The sequence below is a fragment of the Sus scrofa genome, chromosome 5 (genome assembly GCF_000003025.6).
Source record: "Sus scrofa isolate TJ Tabasco breed Duroc chromosome 5, Sscrofa11.1, whole genome shotgun sequence".
NCBI lineage: Eukaryota > Metazoa > Chordata > Mammalia > Artiodactyla > Suidae > Sus > Sus scrofa.
The window spans coordinates 54540750-54566405 of NC_010447.5; the positions used below are offsets into that span (position 1 = coordinate 54540750).

Genomic DNA, 25656 nt, shown 5'->3' on the forward strand with positions numbered 1-25656 from the left:
ATTCAACCCCTAGCCTGGGAACCTCCATGTGCTGCGGGAGCGGCCCAAGAAATAGCAAAAAAAAAAAAAAAAAAAAAAAAAGATTGCAACATTCTACATTCTCGAATATGCAAAAAACACTTGCAATCCAATGAAATAAATTCAGTTGCCTTGATCCAACAGGGCAGAAGCCTCCCTTATAACTCATTCCTATTACTCCCTGATTGAAAAATATAAATTTGGTAGTTCTATGTATAGTTTTCTAAGTTATCTCCATACCATTCGCCATATGACCCAGCAATCCCACTCTTGGGCATATATCCGGACAAAACTTTCCTTGAAAAAGACACATGCACCTGCATGTTCATTGCAGCACCATTTACAACAACCAAGACATGGAAACAACCCAAGTGTCCATCAACAGATGATTAGATTAGGAAGATGTGGTATATATACACAATGGAATACTACTAAGCTATAAAAAAGAATGAAATAATACCATTTGCAGCAACAAGGATGGAACTAGAGACACTCTTACTGAGTGAAGTCAGAAAGAGAAAGACAAATATCATATGATATCATTTACATCTGGAATCTAATATACGGCACAAATGAACCTTTCCATGGAAAAGAAAATCATGGACTTGGAGTATAGTCTTGTGGTTGCCAAGGGGGAGGGGGAGGGAAAGGGATGGATTGGGAGCTTGGGGTTAAGAGATGGAGACTATTGCCTTTGGAATGGATTAGCAATGAGACCCTGCTGTATAGCACTGGGAACTATGTCTAGTCACTTATGATGGAGCATGATAATGTGAGAAAAAAGAATGTATACATGTATGTGTAACCGGGTCACCATGCTATACAGTAGAAAAAAAATAATGTATTGGGGAAATTAAGAAAAAAAGTAAATAGAGTTGATATAGAACTTAGATTTACCAAGGTCCAAAGAAGTTTCTTCTAGCCAGTGGATTTTTCTGTTAAATATAAATTGTTAAAAGTTGCTTGAATAGCATTTTTTTAAAAAGAAAAATATATATTCAAAAGATACAGTACAATCTATAGTCATGCTAGCACAATTGTCTAAATTCACTCATATGGAAGATATCTACACATAATAATTTAGTATACTGTAGCCTTCCTATTGTCTAATGCTATTTTCAATAGTTATTTTAATCTTTGTTTTCACTTATCCTATTACATGGTTCTAATCCCATGATGAACAGATACAGTTCATTTCTTTCTCTTTGTTCATAACAAATATATTACAGATGTGCTGAGTGATTTTTCTGAAGAGTAAAATCATATCCCAGCACACTACTGATGCTCATCATAAATGAGCATGGCCAGGCAGTGTTCCTGCACTCAGCAATGAGCAGAGCCTGTCCTCAAGCTGGCCCCTAGCAGGATTCCCAAGATCATTCATTTTCTACTAAACCAGAGGTCACTGTCATGGGATTCATGTGGGTTTATACAGTGAGGTGTGAAAAAAAAATTACATTAATATTTATTTTATAATATCCAGTTTTTTTAACCAAATTTTGCATTTTATTCTACACATTTTAAAACCTTTATCACTTAGTGTAGTAGCTTGCACATAAAAATAAATAAATTATATATTGTGGAAGCTCAAGCTAATTTAAAAAAACAGAAAAGATATAAGAAAAAATAAGTTAAGAGATGCTAAATACTTGTTGGATGCAAAGTTTCATTCCCCTTGGTTTTGAAAAATAACATAAAGCCTATATATAGGTTGATATATGCTAATAATTGTTATGTTTCACTTAAAATATTTTTAAACTATTAATGATATTAGAAGTGTGCTGTGCATGGATAAAAATTAAGAATATATATTTTTTTCACTGAGTTCTTTAAGCTCCCAAACCAGAGAAAAACTCATAACCATAATGGATGCTTTGTCCTTCCAGTTCCTTTTGTCTAGCACAGCTTTTTCCCAGTTTTTCTAATTTCTATCTGCCCTATAACAACTTGAACGCAAGGGTCTCTGGGATGCTCTCCCCACCTCACTCAGAACTGGGTTAAGTGTACATCCTTAAGTGCTCAGGCATTGTCCTTTGATATGAAACAGCATCTCCAGCTGAGTCTACCAACCTGGAAATAATATTGTAGCACAATGTCCTTGAGTCCAGATTTGCTAAAAATCAATAATAGATAGAGTAGGGTACCTTAGTATCTACTATATTGGAAACCAAATATCTGACCATGTTTAAACTGGGGGGAAAAAAAGAAAAAGGAAAAATAACTAGTGTCTGAAGGGTTCTCCAATACTGTCAGGGATCAGAACACCCTGGAAGACTTTTTTTTTTTTTTTTTTGTCTTTTTGTCATTTTTTGGGCCGCTCCCACGGCATATGGAGGTTCCCAGGCTAGGGGGAGAATTGGAGCTGCAGCCGCTGGCCTACCCCACAGCCACAGCAACATGGGATCTGAGCCATGTCTGTGGCCTATACCACAGCTCATGGCAATGCCGGATCCTTAACCCATTGAGCAAGGGAAGGGATCAAACCCGCAACCTCATGGTTCCTATTTGGATTCGTTAACCACTGAGCCATGGCGGGAACTCCAGGAAGGCTTGTTAAAACACATTGCTGGGCCTTATCCCCAAAGTTTCTGATTTAGTAGGTCTAGGATTGCACTGAAATTTTGCATTCTTTTAAATTCCCAGGCTCTGAGGTTCCAAGCACATGCAGGAACTGAACTTTGAAAACCATTACTCTTAGGAACTGGTGATAGGGGATGTAAAAGTTTCTCCTCTTCATCCTGACTATATGCAATCTAATGCAGTTATTAACAACTGTGGGTTTTTTCCTAATAGCCTTAGGACTCTTGTGATCTGAATTGTGGGATATCCTTCTTTTAAGCAGGTCTGTTCATCATCACACCACAATATTATCCAATAGGGAGGTATAGCAATATGCCAACATCCTGAATAAGCAAATCTACAATTAGGAGACAATTCTGAATATATTCTTTAATATAGTGTATTTTTAAGTTTAATACAGTCTCCTTGATATATACTGACTTAATATACTGTGTAGCATGTAATTAAAATAATTCACACTCTGATTGGAAGTAATCTTATCTAAAGTCTTTCTCAAGCTCCAAGTGGAGAAGAAGTCTTGTTGTTGAGCTGACTCTTTATTAAGCCCTGGTTATATGGGGTCAGTTAGAGTCCTCCTGTTACAATGCCTGTTAAAATTTACTGAAGTTTAAAGTATGTCTGCATATACAGTGCAATATTATACATGTGTTTCTTAGGTCAAAGTATAGCTGAAATGCTGCTAGGATTTAATCAAAATCTCAGAAACATGGTTTAATCACTAACTGGTACACCTGAAACTAATGTAATATTGTAAGTCAGTTATACTTAATAAAAGAAAAAAAGACTACGGAGTTCAGGAATGGCCTGTTACTGTTCTAATCAAGGCTTTGCTATCAGGGTGCCTGGATGGAGGAGTAAGAAGGAGGTTTTCAATGTTTTAATCAGGAAACCCATACTAGAGGCAGTCAATATAAGTGCTTCTTTTATACATTCACTACTCAATTACAATTAGAATTTTTTAAAATGCTAATTATTGATACAATTAAAAGTATGCTAAAATTGGGATAGAGAATGAGGAAGAAGAGGGAGATCTATTATATCTTATGATGTTTATGAATTTAACAATTGCTTTTTTCTTTATTATATATATATGAGATGAGATATTAATTAAAACTCTTTTTTAATCATTTCACAATATATGTAAATCAAATCATGATGTATGCCTTTACAAAAAATGGACATTATTATCGCACTGAATGTCAAAGATAGGATTTTGCTCATAAAAACGGTAGCTTTTTGACTGCATGATTAATATTAGAAAAGGGCTCTCATTGGTGATATTAAAATTATTCTGGGAGTTCCCGTCGTGGCGCAGTGGTTAACGAATCCGACTAGGAACCATGAGGTTGCGGGTTCGATCCCTGCCCTTGCTCAGTGGGTTAATGATCCGGCGTTGCCGTGAGCTGTGGTGTAGGTTGCAGACGCGGCTCGGATCCCGCGTTGCTGTGGCTCTGGCGTAGGCCGGTGGCTGCAGCTCCGATTCAACCCCTAGCCTGGGAACCTCCATATGCCGCGGGAGCGGCCCAAGAAATAGCAACAACAACTAAAAGACAAAAGGACAAAAAGACAAAAAAAAAAAAAAAATTATTCTGGATATGTGGATTAGCTAAGGATATTCCATAGTCTCCATTCTTGCATCAAAAAGCAAAAAAAACCTAATAAGTCTTGTCCCTTTTAACCTTAGGTATGGTGTTCTAGATAAATCCCTAAAGGATCCTATATCTCGCCCAGAACTTTGGAAGATTCTGTTAGCTTGGTACCTGCCTCTGAAACTTAGCATTTGTCTCACAGAAACCTTTCACACAAGATGGTGATAGGAACATTTAATGGTAAAGAGAATGAGGGCTCCCTTGAGTTCTCAGAAAGAGTTGTATCAGCTGTGTGCATGTGCAGGTTGCATGTACATGTGTGAGTATGAGAAGGATCTTAAGAGTCCTTTTTTGATGCATATGATAGAAGGGAGCAAAATTAAGGTCTGGCATTTCTTTTTTTTTTTTTTTTTTTGTCTTTTGTCTTTTTGTTGTTGTTGTTGTTGCTATTTCTTGGGCCGCTCCAGCGGCATATGGAGGTTCCCAGGCTAGGGGTTGAATCGGAGCTGTAGCCACCGGCCTACGCCAGAGCCACAGCAACGCGGGATCCGAGCCGCGTCTGCAACCTACACCACAGCTCACGGCAACGCCGGATCGTTAACCCACTGAGCAAGGGGCAAGGACCGAACCCGCAACCTCATGGTTCCTAGTCGGATTCGTTAACCACTGCGCCACGACGGGAACTCCATGGCATTTCTCTTTAATCTTCCAGGCGACTCTCAGAATCACTGGTGAGTAGCACCAAACATGTCACTGAGAAATCCTCAAATACTTTTTCAGATGGAAAGTGACCACAGACTTATATTCTCTAAAACAGTTACCGAGGAGAGAAAAGGTTTATTAGCACACAGGATCAGGGTGAGGAGGCAGAATGGCAGATATCTCTGAAAGCTGAGGGGTAACATGGGTGCTGACTACAGCTCTAACCTCTTATATTTAGTGATAGTAGATTTGATCATTTAGTCCAAACCCTCTGCTGAGAATAATTGGAATAATTAAATAATTTATTCTTAAACTTTACTTGAAAGTATTAGAGAGATAATAAGATAGTGAAGAATTACCAGCCTAGGCTCTGAGGCAAGACAGTACTGGGTTTGTGACCTTGGGTTTTGGCAATGCTTTTCTTTTGTGGGTGTTCACTGATAATAAACTGGAGCTGTGGCTCAGCCTGGAAGTAGAAGAGCACTTTTGACCATCTTGCAAAGTTAAGAGAAAAGGGAATGAATGGAATCCAGAGCTGTCAGGTAAGTTCTTGGTGAATCTGCCTCACTTTGGGGTTAGATCCAAAATGGCCATATTTAAGAAATAAGAATTAACCAGAAATAGTCCCTCACAAGAGATACAGTTCAACTTCAAATAATCTGAATCCCTGCAACTGAACTTCATAACCTTAGATTCTTAATATACTCAGATATTATAATTCTCTAGGCTAGAATAACAGTAGCATAGGCCTCCAATTACTTCTACAAAACACTGGAGTATAATATCTGGCCATAATAAAGAGGAAAATAACCAGGTTCACAACAGAACAAGACTACATGATTGAAAAGCAGTCGAAACGTTAGGCAATAGAAATATACATGCAGTGGGTCCCATTATTGGAATTTTTAGGAAGATTTAAAAATAACTATGCTTACCATTTTCAAATAAGAAAAAAAGGGCAAATTTTCAGTAAAGACCTCAGAACTAAAAAAAAGAAAATTCTGAAACTGAAAAATATGATAGAAATTAAGAATTCAAAGCATGGATATTAAACACAGAGAAGTAGAGAATAAATAACCCAAAAGATAAGTCAGAAGAAATTATTCAGAAACTAAGCCATGGCGAATAAAAACTACAGGAGTAAAGGTATGAGATATAGAGAGTACAGTGAAGTGGATTAACATATATGTGATTACAGTCCCGGAAAAAGAGGAGAGAGGGAATGGTATGAATGATAACTGAAGTGACAGTGACTGAGAACTGTCCAGAAGTGATGAAAGACCTCATGGCACCAATTTAAGAAGTGCTAAAGCTCAAGCATGATCAGTAGAAATAAAGTTATATATGATCAAATTAAAGTAACACTGGAAAAACAACAGCAAAAAGAACACTATTATAAAGAATAAAAATATATGTATTTTCAAAGAAGCAACAATTATAACATGAATTCTAAATAGCATCAATGGAAGCTAAAAGACAATGAAGTAACTTTAAAGTTTTTAGAATAAAATAATTGCTATCCAAATACTATATATAGTCAGCAAAAATATCCTCCAGGAATGCAGATAAAATAAAAGCTTTTCAGACAAATACAAATTTAGGGTTTTTTTTTAGTAGCAAATTCATATTAAAGGAAATAGTAGGTGGTATTCTTCAGATATGGGGAAAACAATCTCAGATGGAAAGTCAGAGTTACAGGAAGCAATGAAAATGAGATATATTAAACAAATACTGATTGCATAAAACAAGAATGAAAAGTACTTATTAAGTTTATGGATGCAGATATAGATATATACTATTAGTAGCATATAAAGCTCAAGTGGGTCAAATACATTTAAATCCATGGTCCAGGAAAATTCACAGTGAAATTTTTATAAATATTTTTAAAGAATGATAAAGAAAACAATAATATTGTACATAAGAACTTGTGATGTGTTATCAAATCTTGATTAGAAGAGGGAATTTAAAATTTTAAATGGTTAATTGAGGATAGGCTGAAAATAAGTTAAATACCTAAGGATGTTATAAATAGAAAAGCAGAAGGAAGGAAATAATAAAGATAAGAAATAAATTAAATAGAGAAATAATACAATAGAGAGGGTCAATAAAGCTCACATTTCATTCTGTGCAAAGATTGGTAAAATTCCTAATCCTTTGGAGGTACTGATCAGGAAATATTTGTGAGGAATGGAAGAGTGAACATTTCCTCAGATCCTATAAATGTTAAAAAGATTATGAAAAGATACTATGAATAACTTTATGCCAATAAATCTGCATAAATTCCTAGAGAAATGGAACTTAACAGATAGACTCAAGAAGAAACAGAAAATGTGAAATATAACTCAAATAAATTGAATCTCCAGAACTACATGATACAAATTAAAGAAATAAATAAAACCAATTTTATACAAACTCTTCCAGAGAGCAGGGAAAAAGAAAGAATTCTTTGCAATTAATATTAAGAGGTTAGCATATTCTTGATTCTGAAACCTGGTAATGACTTAGGCCAGTCTCTATCATAAACAAAGATCAAAACAAATGTTAAAGAAAAGATTAGTTCAAATCCAATAATACATAAAAAGGATAATGCAATAACCACTGGAGTTTATCCTAGTAATGCAAATTTGTTTAAAATCGGAAAGTTCATCAATGTAATTCACCACATTAACAAAAGAGAAAACCAGGATTACTGGATTTGGATGATCACTGATTGGCCCAATAGATTCAGGATAAAAATTGATAAATCAACTTTCATTGTAAAAGCTATTGACACTCTAGGAATAGAAGGAAACACAATAATAAAGGATATCTACAAAACCTACATACTTAATGAGGAAATATTATACATTTCTTTCCTGGATTCAGGAATAACATATCTACCATTACCACTTCAATTCAATACATAATAGAAGCCCTAGAGAGCATAATTTAGCAAAAACAAGAAATACCATGTATTAATACTAGAAAGAAAAAATAAAACCCCTGTTATTTGCAGACAGTATGATGGTAAGTGGAAAATTAAAAGCAATATAGATAATTATTAGAATTAAAAGTGAAGTTATAAGATAATAGGGTGAAATGTCAATATACAAAATCAGTCCTAGCCATATACTGATAAAAAGCCAGAAAAAGGATTTTTAAGATGTACCATAAGATATCTAGCATAACAAAATATTTTAAAGAAACCTCTATACATAGAACAACAAGCTATTATTGAGAAAAAATTTAAAAATATTTAAATAGGTATATGATAATGGATTGAAAGATATCAAGATGCAATTTCAACTAATCCCAGTTGATTTGTGCATGGAATTGACAAGATGATTTTAATTTGAACATTTATTAAATGAATGTAGGACCAAAAATATTATCATAAAGTATTTTAAAATATACTTTAAAATAGTTCATATTTTATGTAAAAATTAAAAAGTAAACTGTAACATACGTTTGCGACTTCATACGATCCATTTAATATCTGTTCCATGTAATGATTTAGATCTCTGAATCTTTTGTGATCTGAATTTGTAAAAGGTAAGTGCCACCAATGAGGAAACCTGTTTTAAAAGAAAAAAGTGAATCTTCATTAGTTTGCGAACAGGCCTCTGTTATCTTAGAATTGTTCATGAAGTGACAGATGAACCAGATGGAAGAGCCAATGAAAACATTTTTTAAAAACCACAGAATGCATGATTAGTTCTGAGAGTTTTATTAACATGGCTGTCTGTGGTCACTTGTGCTATTTTAACTGTCATTAATATTAATACTAATTTAATTTACTTTAACATACTAAATTAATATATATATATATTTTCCTTCTTACTGTATTTATGGCAGACCACACATTTTGTCCTTTAAATACATATGGGGGTTTAATAAATACTTTCTGAAGTTTAATGATTCATAATTTTCCTCCAAAAAGGTCAGATGGTATTGTTTCTTCTGGGTTCATTGTAGACAGTGCTTCACAAACTAAATTAAACATTTTACCAAGTGACATATGCTTCCTTCTGGTCTCAGTCTTTTGGAGCAAAGTATCACTTTCTCCAGGAGTCTAACTAGCAGAATTTCCTCTGCATTACCTGATGATTCATCTTGATGGGTTAGACATTAAGATGAATTACTGGGTGGGTGGCCTGTTAATGGGTAGCATTCGGTAACACATTTTGCAGGTTAAATATATCTTTTTAGGAGCTATCTAGCAGCTTCCTCTGACTGCAGTCTTGCTGTTGCCTCCTTCCTCTTATGCTTCTTTGGTACAGACCTCCCTTGGGCAAAGGAGCATGGAGGATAGTGAGGTGTTATCTGCAAACATACAGAAGTATGTGACAACTGCAGGACATCCCATTCACTGCTTCCCATTGAAAATGTGAGGGAAGTCCAAAATCATGTCTGTGCATTTAAATAATTGACATTTTACTTTTTTAAAAGTCTCTTGCAATTCGAAGGCTTAAAAAGTGTGAAAATTTTTCATCCAGATTAAGTTATTAAAATTAGTATCATATATAATTAATAAAACATAGAAATACAGTTGATAAGTAGATGGATTTTGCTGGTTTCAAATATTTTTTTTTGGACGTGCCTGCAACATATGGAAGTTCCCAGGCCAGGGATCAAACCAGCATCACAGCAGTGACCTGAGACTGGGCAGTGACAACACCAGATCCTTAACCTGCTAAGCCATCAGGGAGCTCTGGTTTTAACTACTAACTTACATATCTGTGGGTGAATTTTATTTATTGCTAGAATAAAATGGAGCTCAACATCAATTCTGTTCCTTTGTTGATGTTTTATAGATGTATATATTAAAAAAATCTGTGTGTATGTAAGTACATGAGCATTGAGGAACTCAGCTCTAGGAATGTCACTCAATTGTTTGAAATGTTTTTGAGTTACAGGTCAAATATGACATAGCAACCAGTTCTTAAAAATGACTTTTTAGATCTTTTATCTGATGGTGCCATCATGTCCTCCCTCAATTTTCTTCACACCAAAGACTAAGAAACACCTGACCTGCAAACATTTGATACCTGGTTATTAGAGTAATTCATTTTCTCAATACCAACACCAGTATTTTGATTTGCTCTTTATTTAATCCTCAGAGATTTTTTACTCTCTGGAACAGTGTACCAAAATAAAATTCTGAATGGCTAGGACAAGACCAATGGTGAAAGTAGGAGAGGAAAAGGAAATCAACCTTTCTCAAGCAGATTACTTTTAAAGAAGACCATTAATTTCAAGATACTTATGCCTGTGTATACTCAGAAGATATCGAGAGGTACAAACAGCTTGATTTAAAGACCACTGTTATACAATGTGATTAATTTGAATTTTATTTTTTTATGACTCTAACTAGTTGATTGTACTTTTCAGATTGGGTTTATATAATTCTCACAGAGCTTTGCTTAGTAAATTTAGGAGTCAGAGGAAATCTTGCTCTCATCCTTCATCTATATGCATTGCTGTAAGTCTGAGCTTCTTTGGGATTGTAGCATAAAAATATTGTTTAGGGCACAAAGGACTAAACATTCCTCCCCTCCATACATTGCTTGAATTGTTTTAAAATCAATTTATGTCCCATTGCCAGGTTGGAATTGTTGAGCAAAGCAGAATCCTAGCTAAAGCTGAAAATGGAGAAGAGGCATATGGAGAGACATTAATGGCACTTTAAAGTTTTACAAGTTATACTAATAAGTGTAGAACGGGGAGTTCCTGCTGTGACTCAGCAGGTTAAGGACCTGACATAGTGTCCATGAGGCTGAGGGTTTCATCCCTGGCCATCCTCAGTGGGTTAAGGATCCAGCATTGCCATAAGCTGCAATGTAGGTCGCAGATGTGGCTTGGATCTGGCTTTGCTGTGGCTGTGGAGTAGGCTGGCGGCTGCAGGTCCAATTAGACCCCAGCCCAGGAATTTCCATATGCTGCAGGTGCAGCTGTAAAAAGACAGAAAAAGGTGTAGAGAGATATTTTTAAAACCTAAAAGGATAGTCATTTAACAAGAATGAGTGTATTTCTAAATCATTAATTAGTAGGGTACAACAGAAACCACTAATGTTGAAATCAATATTGTCAAAGTAAGAGCTTTTTTTTTTTTTTTGTGCCAGCATATGCCTTTCCTCAGTTATATTAGATGTTTTCTAATAACTCTTAGAGCTGATGTTGTCTTTAGGTTTCCACAAAAACATTCCTTCCTTCTTAATCTCTTGAATGTGCTCTTACTCTAATTTGTTGACTGCATGATGTTTAAAGCATTTGTATTTCAAAATCTCTGTGACATTTGCAAGTATAGCTTTTCATGAATGTGAACTACTCAGTCTTCAATAATACACACTAATTCTCCATCCATTGGGGATGGTGCTTAGATTTGTATTTTGGAAAGTTGACTAAATCCTAAAAGTCTAGTAAAAATCCACATGTACAATGTATGTTAGGTCAGGTATGAACATTCATATATATATATATATATATATATATTTTGTCTTTTTGCTTTTTCTAGGGCAGCTCCCCCTGCATATGGAGGTTCCCAGGCTAGGGGTCGAATTGGAGCTGTAGCCGCCCACCTATACCACAGCCACAGCAACGCAGGATCTGAGCCGTGTCTGCGACCTACACCACAGCTCACAGCAATGCCAAATCCTTAACCCACTGAGCAAGGCCAGGGATCGAACCTGCAACCTCATGGTTCCCAGTCAGATTCGTTAACCACTGCGCCACAACGGGAACTCCTGAACATTCATATTGTTAAAGGAATGTTTACTCAACAAATATCCTGGTACATTCGGCTCTCCCTGTCTGCAGGTTCCACATCTGTGGATTCAACCAAATGTGGATTGAAATATTAAAAAAAAAAAAAAAATATAGAACGTTCCAAAAATCAAAATTTGAATTTGCTGCATGCCAGCGACTATTTACATAGCATTTACATTGTATTTACAACTATTTACATAGCATTTATATTTTATTATATATTATAAGTAATCCAGTGGTGATTTAAGGTATGCAGAAGAATGTGGATAGGTTATATGTAAATACTGCACCATTTTACGTATAGGACTTAGGCATGCAAGGATTTTGGTATCTGTGGGAGGGGTCCTGGAACCAGTCCCCTGTGGATACCAGCAAACTACTCTACAGATTAGATAACATTTGATTTGTCTAAGTGCAGATATCATAATTTCTAAGAAGTTCACCATTTTAAAGTCAAGATACACTTCTGGTGTATGCACACTCAGGTCTATAACTTAAATTTGGCTAGTTCTAAATGATGGATTTTAGAAGGTTTATTTGAACACATGTTATTTTCCATTACACTCAATTTGTTTATACTTTTTTTCATTATAATATGAATACAGCAATGATTTTCAAGACTGCAAAATGAAGATAACAATAAATTAAATTTAGATAATCCAAGTTAATAGTTAATGATGACAAAAGTAAATTTTACTTGCCTACTAAGCAATATTAATAAATTTTTCTGGTACAGCAAATAAATACATCAGAGCTTTTTACTGTAGTTATTTGTTGAAAGAGAAGGTATATTGAATTTAGTTCTTCATTTTTAATTTCAATTTTATTTTTATAGAAAAACTAAAAAGATTAAATTTAAAAGCAGACAAAATAATTTTTGTGGTAACTGATGAAAAATAAAATTGGTTCTGAAATTTTTTGTCTACTAAGTCAATGGCTAAAAGCAAACAAAATTTAAAACCGTGTACTGTTTTATAAGACAGAAGTGTCATTGGAGTTCCTGTCATGGTGCAGAGGAAACGAATCTGACTAGGAACCATGAGGTTGCAGGTTCAATCCCTGGCCTCACTCAGTGGGTTAAGGATCCAGCATTGGTGTAGGTCTCAGATGCGGCTCAGATCTGGCGTTGCTGTGGCTGTGGCATAGGGCAGTGGCTACAGCTCCAATTAGACCCCTAGTCTGGGAACCTCCATAAACTGCAGGTGAGGCCCTAAAAAGACAAAAAGACAAAAAAAAAAAAAAAAAAGAAAAAAGTGTCATTACTCTGAGAGCAACACACTCTGCTGGGATAGGCTCAATGGCACTAGAATAAGAATGCTGTGTTGCTCACTAACACAAAATCTCATAACCATAAAATTTTTCCTCGTGTTCAAGGACAAGTACTGAAGGCAAAACACTGTGGAGAATAGTCCTCCTTACTTACTCTGGGAGGGTCCATGATACAAACTGCTTTTGAAGTTGGCTGTGAAGTTTTGAAAACTGGTCGAATGATTTTTCTGTGAGGATTGTTTCGTTCTTACTGTGAGTCACCTGGATTAGATACAGCTTCAGAAAAGAAATAGACAAAATAAAAAAGACATGTCAGTATCAACCTCTAATACATTCTAAAATCTGGTTTCATGTATAGAAAGCAAGAAACTTTCTGCAGAAAAAAATAAAAATCATAAAAGATAAGAGATGCAATTTGTAAAGGCAAAGTGATCTATAAATGCAATATATAAAGATAACATAATCTTAGGTGCTGGGAACAGACTGCCTAATTTCTGCTCTTCTTTTCTTGTGGACATTTTAATTAGCTTTTGATTGATAGTCTACCACAGGGCAGGAACTATTCTCTTTGATAGTTCTCCACTAATAGCTCTCGTTGTTATGATTTCTCCTTGGAACATTCTCCTTAATGGCACTTCTGTTCAAACTGTAACTGCTTTTTCATTTGCATAGTAAAAAAAAAATCACCAAATGAGGAAGATTGTGTAGCATAGTGAAGGGAAGACTGAGATCAAGTCAAATGATATTTAAGTCAAGATAACAGTCTTGAGACTTACATGATTAGTTTTCTTGCTGAACCCTAAAATGGTCGCTTTTTGGATTGACCTAGTTGCACTCAGCATACAGGATTCCTGAGAAAAAGTCTGTGAAGTGGATTTAGCAGGGCTTATGGCAGTCATTTGTGCAAGCGTGTGGATCAAGTTATTCAATTTAACAGGGAAACACTCCAGACTTTCCTTTATTTTCCTAGAGAAATGAAAAAGAAAAGATAGTGAGTAATATTCCCCTGAGTTGACTCATTTCATTTAAGATTTGTTTCCTTGTGTTAGGATGGAGGAAAAAGTTAAGGACCATGCCTATTTATTTGGAGCCCAACTATTAAACATTAATGTTTATAAACTTTGAAATCACATCTTGAGTTGTTAGTAAATATAAGAGAAACTTTGGAGTGAAAAATAAAACCGTAATTGCAACAGTTGTACTTTGACTTCTTTTAAGAGATTTAAAAGAAAACTCTTCCTGTTTTCTATTTTTAGAGATGATTTAAAACATTCATTTGTTTATAATTATTTAAAATATTTACATAATACTGGAAGTTAAATCTACAAAACAATGTGTATTCCAAGAAGCCCAACATCTATCACTTCAGTGAACACTCTACACCATTCTCTTTCCCCCCCATAAACTTTTTAAATTATGATTTAACTTTTATTTAAATTTTGTATATATTTGTATTCCTTTATCAATTATCTTACCAACAAGGTTGTATATTATAATACTATATTTAATATACACATATTTTATATGAAATAGTATTCACTCTAGTTTTGTTTTTTTGTTTTCTTGTTTTTTTGGTAGGTCTCTGCTTTTTTACTTTCTTTTTGTATTTAAGAAGGTTTGCAATTGTGTCCTGTGTACAATAAATATCTTTAGATAATGTCCTTTATCCCCTCTGCCCTTTTCTCCAGTATCCGATTTGGAGTGTTATCCTTTTCATCCCAGTTAATATAATAAAGCAAACAGTATGCTTATTCTACTTTTCATATGTGTTTCCTATTCCACTTCTATTTTTTATAGAGATATTCTATCTACATCATATAGACATACCATACATATTATACTATACTATACATATTATATCTCTCTTCTTACATTGTATCTTCTATTCCATACCAGGTCCTTATGTCACATCTCTCCAGTCATTTTGACTATCTGATGCTCATTTTCTGGTAAATTTCCCACAAAGTACTCAGGAAATAAAATTCTGAGTTCTGGGTGTTGATAACAGTTTTTCTGTGGCCTTTATAATTGAAAGTCAGTTTTGCTGGGTACAGCATCCTTTGCTCCCATTTTCTTTTTTTTTGAGGGTCATGAAAATATTAATCTCATCTTCTTCTGGAATAAAGGATTATTGTCCAAAATTCTGATGACCTACTGAAGTTCTTCCCTTACAAATTTGTGACTAGGCTTTTTGCCTAGCTGTTTACAGGAAGTTTTTTTTTTTCCCTCAAATTCTAATAGCTTTTCCAAAAATATGTTTTAGGTTGGTTATTATGGGTAACTTTTCTCAATATGCAAAGTATTTTTTCAAGATGTAGTTTTAAGTCTTTTCATGTTTCAGAAAACATCTTAAATTATGACAGTATTTATTAAAATAACAAATATACAATTAGTTTTGATACTGTTGTAATATATTTTGGTTTTCTTTTTGAGGGACTTCCTTATATGTAAACTGGATCTTTATTGCCTTCTTCACTTTTTTGCTTTGAAGGTCCTCTTTTTTTTTTTATCTTCTTTTTTCTAGAGGGATTATCTGTTGTATCATTTTTATTTTCTTCTGTGTTCTTTCTAGTTTATTATTTTAAAAATATGTTTTATTTTCTAATTCTTTCTCAGGTTTAATCACCTCATTTCTGAGTTTGTTCTAATTGCAATCTATACTGTTCATCATTTTCTTAATTTCTTTTAGCTCAATGTAAAATATACAGATAGACTTTATTGCTTTGTTAGGAATGTCTTTTATAGTAACTGGTGCCTAGTAAGTGGCCCCAAAATATTTGTTGAATGAACAATGTCTTTAATTCAGAAAACGGAGTTAATCTTTTTTTTTTTTAAATGACCACATGGTATCTGGAAGTATAATGTACAATGATCAATTAATTTATTTTTTCCTGTTGCAAAGACCATTCTTTCCTTACCACTACCAAAAGTTTATATAGGCATGGGCTTTTTTCTGGCTTCTTTGTTCTGTTGCACTTGTCAATTTATCTATCTTGGTATTAGTACTGTGCTTTTTCAAATAGCTAGAACTTTTAAGTTTTGAAAATTATTTTGTCTTGTTCTTCAGGGGTTTTTTTCATGATTTTGACTTCCTAAATATATATATATATTGCCACACCCATGTCATGTGGAAATTCCCAGGCCAGGAATCAAACCTATGTCATAGCAGTGACAATACTAGATCCTTAACCCTCTGAGCCACCATGGAACCTCCTCCCCGAATATATTTTAGAATAAGCTTATCAAACTCACTCATACACAGAATAAATGTATAAGGATCTGAGTGGCATTTCATTGACACTATAAATTAATTTGTGGAGAATTAACATCCTAGAGTATTGAGACATGTAGTCACTAAACATGGCATATATCTCCATTGAGTTAGTTATCATTTTACATCTTTCTGTATAATTTTGGAATCTTTTTCTCTGGATGTCTTGCATCTCTTTTGTTGGATTTATTCCTTACTTGAGCATATTTTTGCATGGCAAATTGTAAATTCTAGCTTTTCCTGAATTTTATTTTAATTAATATTTGGTAATATATGAATGGATTTTTACCTAGTTCTAAAAATATACTGTAAATTCTTTTGAAATTTGCCTAGACACTGTCACGTTATCTGCAAAAAAATGGCAGAGATTTTTGTCACCCTTTTCATTGCTAAGAACTCCAGTTCAATTTTAAATGGATGTGGTAATACTAAGGCATTTTTGGTTTGTTCCTAATTACAAAAGAAAACCATTGGATGTTTTCTGTAGGTTTTTAGCTACAGGTTAGGGACATTCCTTTCTATTTCTAGAGAGTTTTTTTTTTAATGAGTGATCTTAATTAATTACTGCATTTTCTTTATCTATTGAGGTAACCGTATAATGTCCCTTTATTTTTTTCACTACTGAGTCTTGAATGTTTATCTCGTAACCACTTATTTTACTATATTCTTGTTACTTCAAAATTTTTCAAAAAATGATCTGGAATGTTTTATTTGTTGTCCTATTCAAAAGGGAAATAACAATATAACAAAGCTTAAATACAGAGCTTTACTATTAAGACAGACTCATTCTTATATTTTTCCTGACATTAATGGGAATGCTTATAATTTTTCACTTTAAAAAATATATTTATCTAAATTTCCTTCTATTCTGTTTTTGTACTGTTTTGCTTGTTTGTTTTGGCTATGCCTGTGGCATGTGGAGGTTCCAGGGCCAGAGATAATACCTGTATTACAGCAGTGATCCAAGCTACAACAATGACAAAGCTGGATCCTTAACCCACGATCCACCAGGGAACTCCCCATCTACTCTGAGCTTACTAAAAATTTCCAAGAGGAATAAATATTTAAAGGCAAACACTGCTTTTCTGGGTTGGCATCTCTCAAAGTTATCATGCAATGCCTTCTAAGCAATAACTTGCCATGTATGCAACGTTAACAATGTAGTCCAATATAATTTCCCCCTCATTTGTATGAAACTTCAAGCCCATTTATCTTGTCATGGGTATGTGACTTGTAAAACTTCCAAACTTTTCCATTAGTATACATCAATCTTGGCCAAAATTTGCTAAGGAAAGTTAAATATGACCCTGATCATTATTCATTTCTACTGTGTTCATTATTTCTAAAGATGTTCTTTGACTTTATGAATTTATGGGTACATACGGCAATATAAAACATTTATTTCTTTCCTCATGAGTAGTCTAAAGACATGAATATAATAATAGTAAGATTATAATACTGATCATAATATATGAAGACCCTGCCATTCTTTCACTCATTCAACAAATATTTACTAAGCATATTTTATGTGTTGGGATGGAAAGCTCTAGGATGACAGCATGTACTCACTTCTCATGAAGGTGGGCTTAGGAACCATAAATCTTAAGTTCTGATGTACTCACCATCACAAAATTTCAGCTATGTCCATGCTCTATTCTTACATTGCCTAACAGTTAAGATGCAAGAAGACTGGTGATGAAGGATGAACTTTTATGATAAACTTAGCATGTTAAGGAAGACTTTCGCCTAATTTCTCAAGTGGCAGATTTAACAGGTTAGATAAAACAGTGTTATTAAATATGACCCAACTTGGGACCGAAGACCTGACAGCAGTAAGTTTCAAGCCCCTACAAAGATCTGATTTACCCAAGCGGCAGCTCTATGATTTATTTATCTTATTTAATGGCAGCTTCATCTGGATTATGTTTGGAGTATCCTTATTAGTCCAAAGCAACATCTAGAAGGATTCAGTTCTTAAATTTCCTAAGGAAATTCTCCAGGCAGTCTTGATAAACACTTCTAACTTCTTGCTAGACACTGTTGTATGTACTGGGACACAGAAATGAAGGAGAGAAATCAAACTTCTGCCCTCAGGGAGTATATATCCTTTGGTAGGCACTGCACTAAAGGCCTCATGTTAATCTTTTCATCTTCAGAGGTAAGCAGTAAAGTTATTTTGGCAACAGATAAGAAAAAGACCAAGAGAGGTTAAATGCATACCAAGATGGCCTCATTTAGAAAGTAGCAATGAAAAACTCCAACTCATGTTTACCAAATCTTTGCTGTCATTGTGGATTATTTATAAAGAACAGCTTTTCAATTTTGTCTTTAAGAGAAATAAACCAATAGATTAGTGTGGAATTCCAAGTGTAACAATGATCCTTTAGTTTTTACTTAGAAATAACCCCTAGACAGAAAAAAACCAACCCAAACCAACCAAAACAACAACAAAACTATTTCTTGCATCCAGGGAACACAGTCCAAAGGGGCATACAAAATATAAAATTTCTTAAAGTCCCATCTTAAAAAAATGTGTACAAATTCTATTCTACTTCTTAACAGATGCACCTTTTTATATGATATAAATATTTTAAATTGCTTATCATCAGAAACTATTGCTACTAACAGGTTTCCTAGCTATGTGTGTGTGAATAGGCAATTGAGTTTATCAGTCTCAGAAAACTGGGTTAAACCCAGGTCTGATCTTCCATGTCAGTTTTAGCCAATAGGCAGATTTTCCCTCAGGTTAAATATTATATTTTTTGAACTCGCATTTATATTAATATGTGACTACAAATGGCAAAAGTTTCTACCTGCCTCATAAGCCACATCAACGAAACCACTGAAGAGAGATCCTAAATGCTGTGGAATGGCAAATGAGAGAAGGTTCTCAGGCAACACTTGATGGAAATTTCAACAACAGGACATTTCTATTGTGGAAGCTGCTTTATATAATTCTGTGGTTTGATAGAATACCTACCTATTTGACTACTCAGTCTACTTAATAATATCAGGGAAATATTTCTCATGAGATTTTTTTTTTTTTTTTTTTTGCTTTTTAGGGCCGCTCCTGCAGCATATGGAAGTTCCCAGGCTAGGGGTCGAATCGAATCGGAGCTGCAGCTGATGGCCCATGCCACAGCCACAGGAATGCAGGATCCAATCTGCATCTTCAACATACACTGCAGCTGGTAATGCCAGATCCTTAACCCGCTGAGAGAAGCCAGGGATTGAAACTGCATCCTCATGGATATTACTTGGATTCATTTCTGCTGAACCAGAAAGGGAATTCCCTCAAGAGATTTTTTTCTGTGAAGGAATTTGCATGAGAAAGCTCTTATTTTACCATCAATACTGTAATTTTATCATAGGTAAAAGCTAGCTTATATTGATGTATTATAAAAACTGTTATGCTTGCAGTTTAAAAAAGTAGTTTAAAAGTTAATTTAGACTAATTCTTATAATTAAAAGTTTTAAATGGGAGGTTTTCACAATGAAAGGGGAAATGCCATTTAATTTGCATTTCCCTTTGAATATGCTTTCCTAATTTAAGGAAAGTTGAACATCATGACTCTTTGTTCTCCTAAGTTCTGTTTATTTATTTATTTTTTCCTTGGATCATTTATTTCTGTAGGTGTTAACTGTTAAGGCAAAGGAAAACTCTGACTTAAATTCGTGGAATTAGGAGTTCCTATCGTGGCGCAGTGGTTAACGAATCCGACTAGGAACCATGAGGTTGCAGGTTCGGTCCCTGCCCTTGCTTAGTGGGTAAACGATCCGGCGTTGCCGTGAGCTGTGGTGTAGGTTGCAGATGCGGCTTGGATCCTGCATTGCTGTGGCTCTGGCGTAGGCTGGCAGCTGCAGCTCCAGTTAGACCCCTAGCCTGGGAACCTCCATATGCCACAGGAGCGGCCCAAGAAATGGCAAAAAGACAAAAAAAAAAAAAAAAAAAAAAAAATTCGTGGAATTAAAACAACCCACGAGATGACGATTTGCAAAGTACCAAAAAAGCATCAAGAAACTTTACGGATAAAAGAACCCAGAGATCTGCATTCCTGTCCTATACTCTGTTTCTCAGTTTTGAAAAAAACAAGATAGAAAGCCACTGAACTATGTTTTGAGATGTGAGCATAAAGAGTCTTGTCTCATCCTATCGCCATGAGAAATAAACAGGGAGGAATGAAGGGAACACTGAGAATTTCTGGTATTGTGTCTGTGCACTCTAGGTGGCTCAGGCACTCTGACTCCTGTGTTTGTCATGTGAGGTCCAGGAGCGATGTCTCTGGATGTTGTCAACATTTTCAGCAGCTTCACAGTTGTACTTGTTGGAACAATCATGGTGCCTGTTTGCCCAATGACCCCTTATAATTACAACTCTTCTTTCTAAACCTCAAAGTTCAGAAAAGAAGCTCTAGGCTGTTCTTTGTGAAGGGTTGGCCCATGGTTAAGATAAGGATGGTCAACAGAAATCCATGATGGCTTTTGCATGAAAGACCCTGTCCAGCATGGAAAAAGGCAACTAGTTAAATCAATTAGACTGTCTCTCTCTGAAATTTATGTTAGAGAACACTGGCCAATAGGCAAAGAGAAGTGGATATGACTGACAGAGATAAGCAGAGCAGAAGGTCTTCATTTCTGTTAGAAATTAGCCAGGCCATTTTGGTTTCTGGAATTTGTTAGGTTACAGTTTGAGGTCATGTATATTCTTTTCCCCAAAGAATCCCAGATAGAATTTCTAGGTTTAGCTATGAAAATAATTCACTAATGCAAATAATTTATTTTGAATTTTGGAGTTTTACTTCAAAATGCCTTCAGTTTTTGCTGAAAAGTGGGGGAATCTTACACTTATTAAACCAAAGGGTCTGTATGGCAGGCCAAATGGAGTATCTGGGAACACATGAAAAATTTCCTCTCATGTTTCTAGGGGAGGAAATGGGTAAAGTGAAAAGAATGATCTGCATGTGGGAGGGGAGGTAGGCAGGGAAGTTTATGCTTAATGATCCCAGTGTGGTCTGCGAAATAGGTTATCTGTTTCTAAGGACAGCTAACCCGAGGCTTGAGAGTAGTTGAAAATTCTGAAATAATCCATTTGGACGGCATTTTAATGGATGGTTGCCTTTGTTGCCTAGCAGTGGGCTCAGCAGAGATATTACATGAGAGTATCAATTTGCAGTGACTGAGTCATGATACTTTCTTGATTCTATTCAACAGCACTCAGCTGTAAGGGGAATAAAAAAAGTAAGGGAAGCAGAGAGAGGATGAAGTGAAAAATCTTTGTGGCCAGTAAATCAATTTTATTTTCATTTTTCTCTGAATGCCATTCATCATAATACAATTTTTTAATGCCATGCAGGGTACAGTATCCTCCGAAACTCTTATGATCCACTCTTAAGCCAGAATGTGAATACCCAAGAGTGAAGTAGGATCCTGTATTGTCCATAAATAGAGTACTCCCTCAGAGAGGAAGGAAAAGCCATTTCTTTCTTTCAAGCCTCAAACAGGGTCAAGAGGGCAGCCTCTTAATGCTAATACTCTAGTCAGGACCAGGGCACATAAGGTGGATACACCACCCAGGCTGTGTCTCAGATGGCTTAATCCTCATTTATGACCCAGATCTGTGAGCTACTTAGTGAGGGGAGACGGTGAATTTTCATCTTACTTTTGTGTGTATGTTATAGTGACATCAGAATAAACAGTGGCCTAAAACACTTTTAGCTTGCCGGAAGAAAGAGAACAATGAGTTTAAATACACAGGGCTTTCACAGGTATATTAGAGTTAATGGTACTTATTGAAGCGCCAAGACCAACAATGGATTCATTACTGAACTTGACTTTTCTTTTTGTTTTTTTTTGGGGGGGGGTAAATTATGTGTGCTAACATATACACTTCAAGTTTTTCCTTTAGTTTTGAAATCCATATGTCAGAGAACATAGCTTAAGATAATAGTATTATTTACACAGAAAAGTAAACAAGTGCACATACTTTTTAACATTTACTTGAATCATGTACATCATGTCATTTTAGTCTCCCTTCTTGTTTTTAATTCATCAGCCTACTGTTATAAATTTACTCTATACATTAAGTATTAACAAAAGAAATATTATATGATTTGCTTTAAATATTTAAATAATAGAGTTTGAGTAAATTTTTAGATGGTAAAGAAACACAGTCATATTCAATTGAGGTTTTTTTGAAACTCAATAACAGGTTCTTCATTTTAAGTACATTTTTAAATGGTAAAGAAACACAGTCATATTCAATTGAGGTTTTTTTGAACCTTGATAACAGGTTCTTCAAAGTTCTGGACAGACTATGTGATAGAATAGATCCTCAACATTTGATCTACATATGCTGACCAAGGAACTTAGGGGAGAGTTGAAAAGACAATCTCAAAACACATTAAACCATATCTAAAAATAAAGGTATATAACTGAGATTTACTACTAGGACAAGCTCTTGGATATTAATGGGAGGGTGATCTTATGGGAGATTTCTCTGAGGAGAAAAATGGAAAAAAAAAAACATAGAGAGGTTCCAGGCATCTGGTAATAGACCAGAACAGAAAAAAAGGAGGAAAGTGCCTGCCTTGACATCATTCGTCCAATGACCCCATGGGGGTCTCTGAGGACAGTCATTACAGCATATCCTGAACCAAGGCCCAGAGGACACCTGATGGTCACACAGAGATAACAGTAATTCTGGGAAGAGACTCTGTCCTCCACCAAGGCTTCGGACATTCAGGAATGAGGATTAGTGTTTAAGAAAGCATATAGGCTCTACTTTGGTCGAACTGCAGCCAATGTAGTTTCTGGGAGACCGTGAGTAAACTGTGGCCTGAATTACGAAGCAGCACATCCCTGAGAGCCTGCATATGGAAGGGGTGGATCTGAGCACACAGGGTAGAAATTAAGACCCCACAAATTGAAGCATGACCTCCTGGATTTGAACAGTGGTTTCATCTCCTGCTGGCTGTATTTTTGGCAAATCATTTTACTTCTCTGGAGTCCTAATCTAAAAATGTAGATAAAAGTGATATTACCTCATAGACTTGTTATGATGATTAAATAAGTTACTATATGAAAAGCACTCAGAACACTCAGAACAGAAGGAGCACTGTATTAAATGTTAGCCATTGTTATATGACTTTTATACATATAATGGTTGGTGTTTAAATTGCATTTTCTGTTACATTAAACTTTTTCCTTTTTAATATATTTTAATGGAATAGAACTTGTTCCATATTCAGATACTTTTGGAAGTACGGAAGTGGGACTATATCCCCTGCTTTCCTTGTTAAAACTTGATAAAACCGACCAGTATATTAACTTATGTACGAGACAGTATGCAGTTCAGTAATAAATTAAGCATAGCATGAAATAATACATGCTCTGTAGAGTTACAGAAGAAAAGACTAGTTGGTACTAGAATAATCTGATGGAATAATCTGATAAAGTTTCTGAAGTCCAGAGTCTCAAGGGATGAGTAGGACTGAAAGTTAGATCAGATTCCCCTCTTCTAGTAATATTTTTTTTTGCTTTTTGGGTCACACCCATGGCATATGGAGGTTCCCAGGCTAGGGGTCAAACTACAGCTGCCAGCCTACACCACAGCTACAGCAACTTGGGATCTGAGCCTTGTCTGCGATCTACACCTCAGCTCACAACAATGGCGGATCCCCGACCCACTGAGCGAGGCCAGGGATTGAACCTGCGTCCTCATGGATTCCCTTCTGCTGCGCCACAATGGGAACGCCCTATTCTAGTAATTTTATAATTCTTTGGGAGCATTTTTGATGAGGCTATGCATGCAAGTTAAATAGACAAAGCAGGGATGAATGTGTATTGACATCTATTCCAACAAGAGTTCACTTGGGAAGAATGGAGGTGGTGTGGCTAAACCTTGATAAAGGCAATCAGATTTATAAGGTCTTCAAAAATAAGAGACAGGAAATGGCGACTCAAAGACAAATTTTTTTTTTTGGTCCTTTTATGGCCACACCCGTGGCATATGGAGGTTCCCAAGCTAGGGGTCCAAATGGAGCCACAGTCAGAGCAACACCAGATCTGAGTTGTGTCTATGACCTACACCACAGCTCACAGCAACGCCAGATCCTTAATCCGCTGGGCGAGGCCAGGGATCGAACCCACAACCTCCTGGTTCCTAGTTGGATTCGTTTCTGCTTCACCACAACGGGAACTCCTCAAAGACAATTACTGAACAGAGAAATGATATGCCCTCATTTAGAGGACTAGCTGCCTTTTCAGTCTGCAATGGAGAAGCAGTTCTTTACCATAAAATTGTAGAAAAAAATTTAACTAACAGAACATACTATACGGCACCTGAAAGTGAAGAAATTTGCCTGGGAAAGGTATGCAGGCAGGATAATGAGGTCTAGCTCACTGCCAGGAAGCTACTGGCTTCGGATCTACATCCTGTGTTAGTTCACAACCTCTTAAATGGCAAGGGGAGATGAGTGGCCAAGATTCTGCCCCTTGCAGAACCGAGTGTGTCAAGATGAAGTTGGAGGATGTGGAGGGATGGGGCTCTGGCAGAAAAATAAAGCCTATTTACCTCTTTCCTGTGGCCTCAGCCTGAAAGAGCTTTTTTCATATAATACATAGTTTTTTTCATTTGCTTTAAATGATAGGAGGGGGTATCTGTGAACTGCAGCACTATAATTGCTTCATTCAAGCAATGACATACCAAACACAGGCTGCAGCCCAGTCATTTTTCATCCTCCGTCTTTCCTGGCCCTCTCTATGCTCCTTCCCTAGTGCCCCACCCTTTTTCACTAAAGGCTGATTCCTGCTGATGAGATCCCCAGAGCTGTCTTGAGCCCCAAAGGACCTTCCAGGTTCTGTGACAGATGTCCCTCTGCTCTTCCTGAGGCAGTCTGTCTGCCCTTCCTCTGGATTTCTCATACAAGTTCCCTGTTCCCATTAGTTGAGGCAACTTGAGAGTCCATCACCCTTGCAACCAAGGATCTGAAACACTTCTGCCAGTCTTCAAGATGGTGTTTTGGCCACAGGTAGATGTCAACTAACACTTGCAGTTTTCTAAATGGATACAAACAAATGCTTCTTTCAAAGTTACCATTATTAAAAGGCATTTTCAAGACTCAAAAAACCCAGCAGATTCACCTAAAGAATCTCTAATGGTGAAATCTCTAATGGTAGAATTTCAGAAACAAACCAGATAGTAGGAAGGTATTTTTGGCAGGGGCTCTGCCTGGAATTCCTTGATATCATATGGTTTCCAATGTTGACAAAACCCAAGAACAAGGGATCAAAATCTTAGCTTTGGGCCCTAGTCCTGGCTCTGTTTCTTACTACTTCTTTTAATCATGGGCAAACCTCTTAATTCTTTAGATTTCAGTTTTCTCATTTGCGTTTTTATTGTCAGAATAAATAAACTATAAGGGCTCTTCTGTCTCTAATATTCTGTGATTATGTCTGAACCACAAAAGCAGTTTATCCATTAAA

General features: G+C 35.7%; 1 protein-coding gene across 8 annotated transcripts in view; it reads right to left on the reverse strand.

Annotated features, from left to right (window-relative positions):
- PIK3C2G (phosphatidylinositol-4-phosphate 3-kinase catalytic subunit type 2 gamma) overlaps positions 1-25656 on the reverse strand; it is a 374898-nt gene that overhangs the window by 66127 nt on the left and 283115 nt on the right. For all 8 annotated transcript variants that reach the window (XM_021092290.1, XM_021092292.1, XM_021092289.1 and 5 more), the window contains 3 exons: positions 13679-13868; positions 13057-13178; positions 8335-8443 (listed from right to left, as the gene is read on the reverse strand). In XM_021092290.1, coding sequence (XP_020947949.1) covers positions 8335-8443; positions 13057-13178; positions 13679-13868 — 421 coding nt within the window. The remainder of the gene's footprint in view (positions 1-8334; positions 8444-13056; positions 13179-13678; positions 13869-25656) is intronic.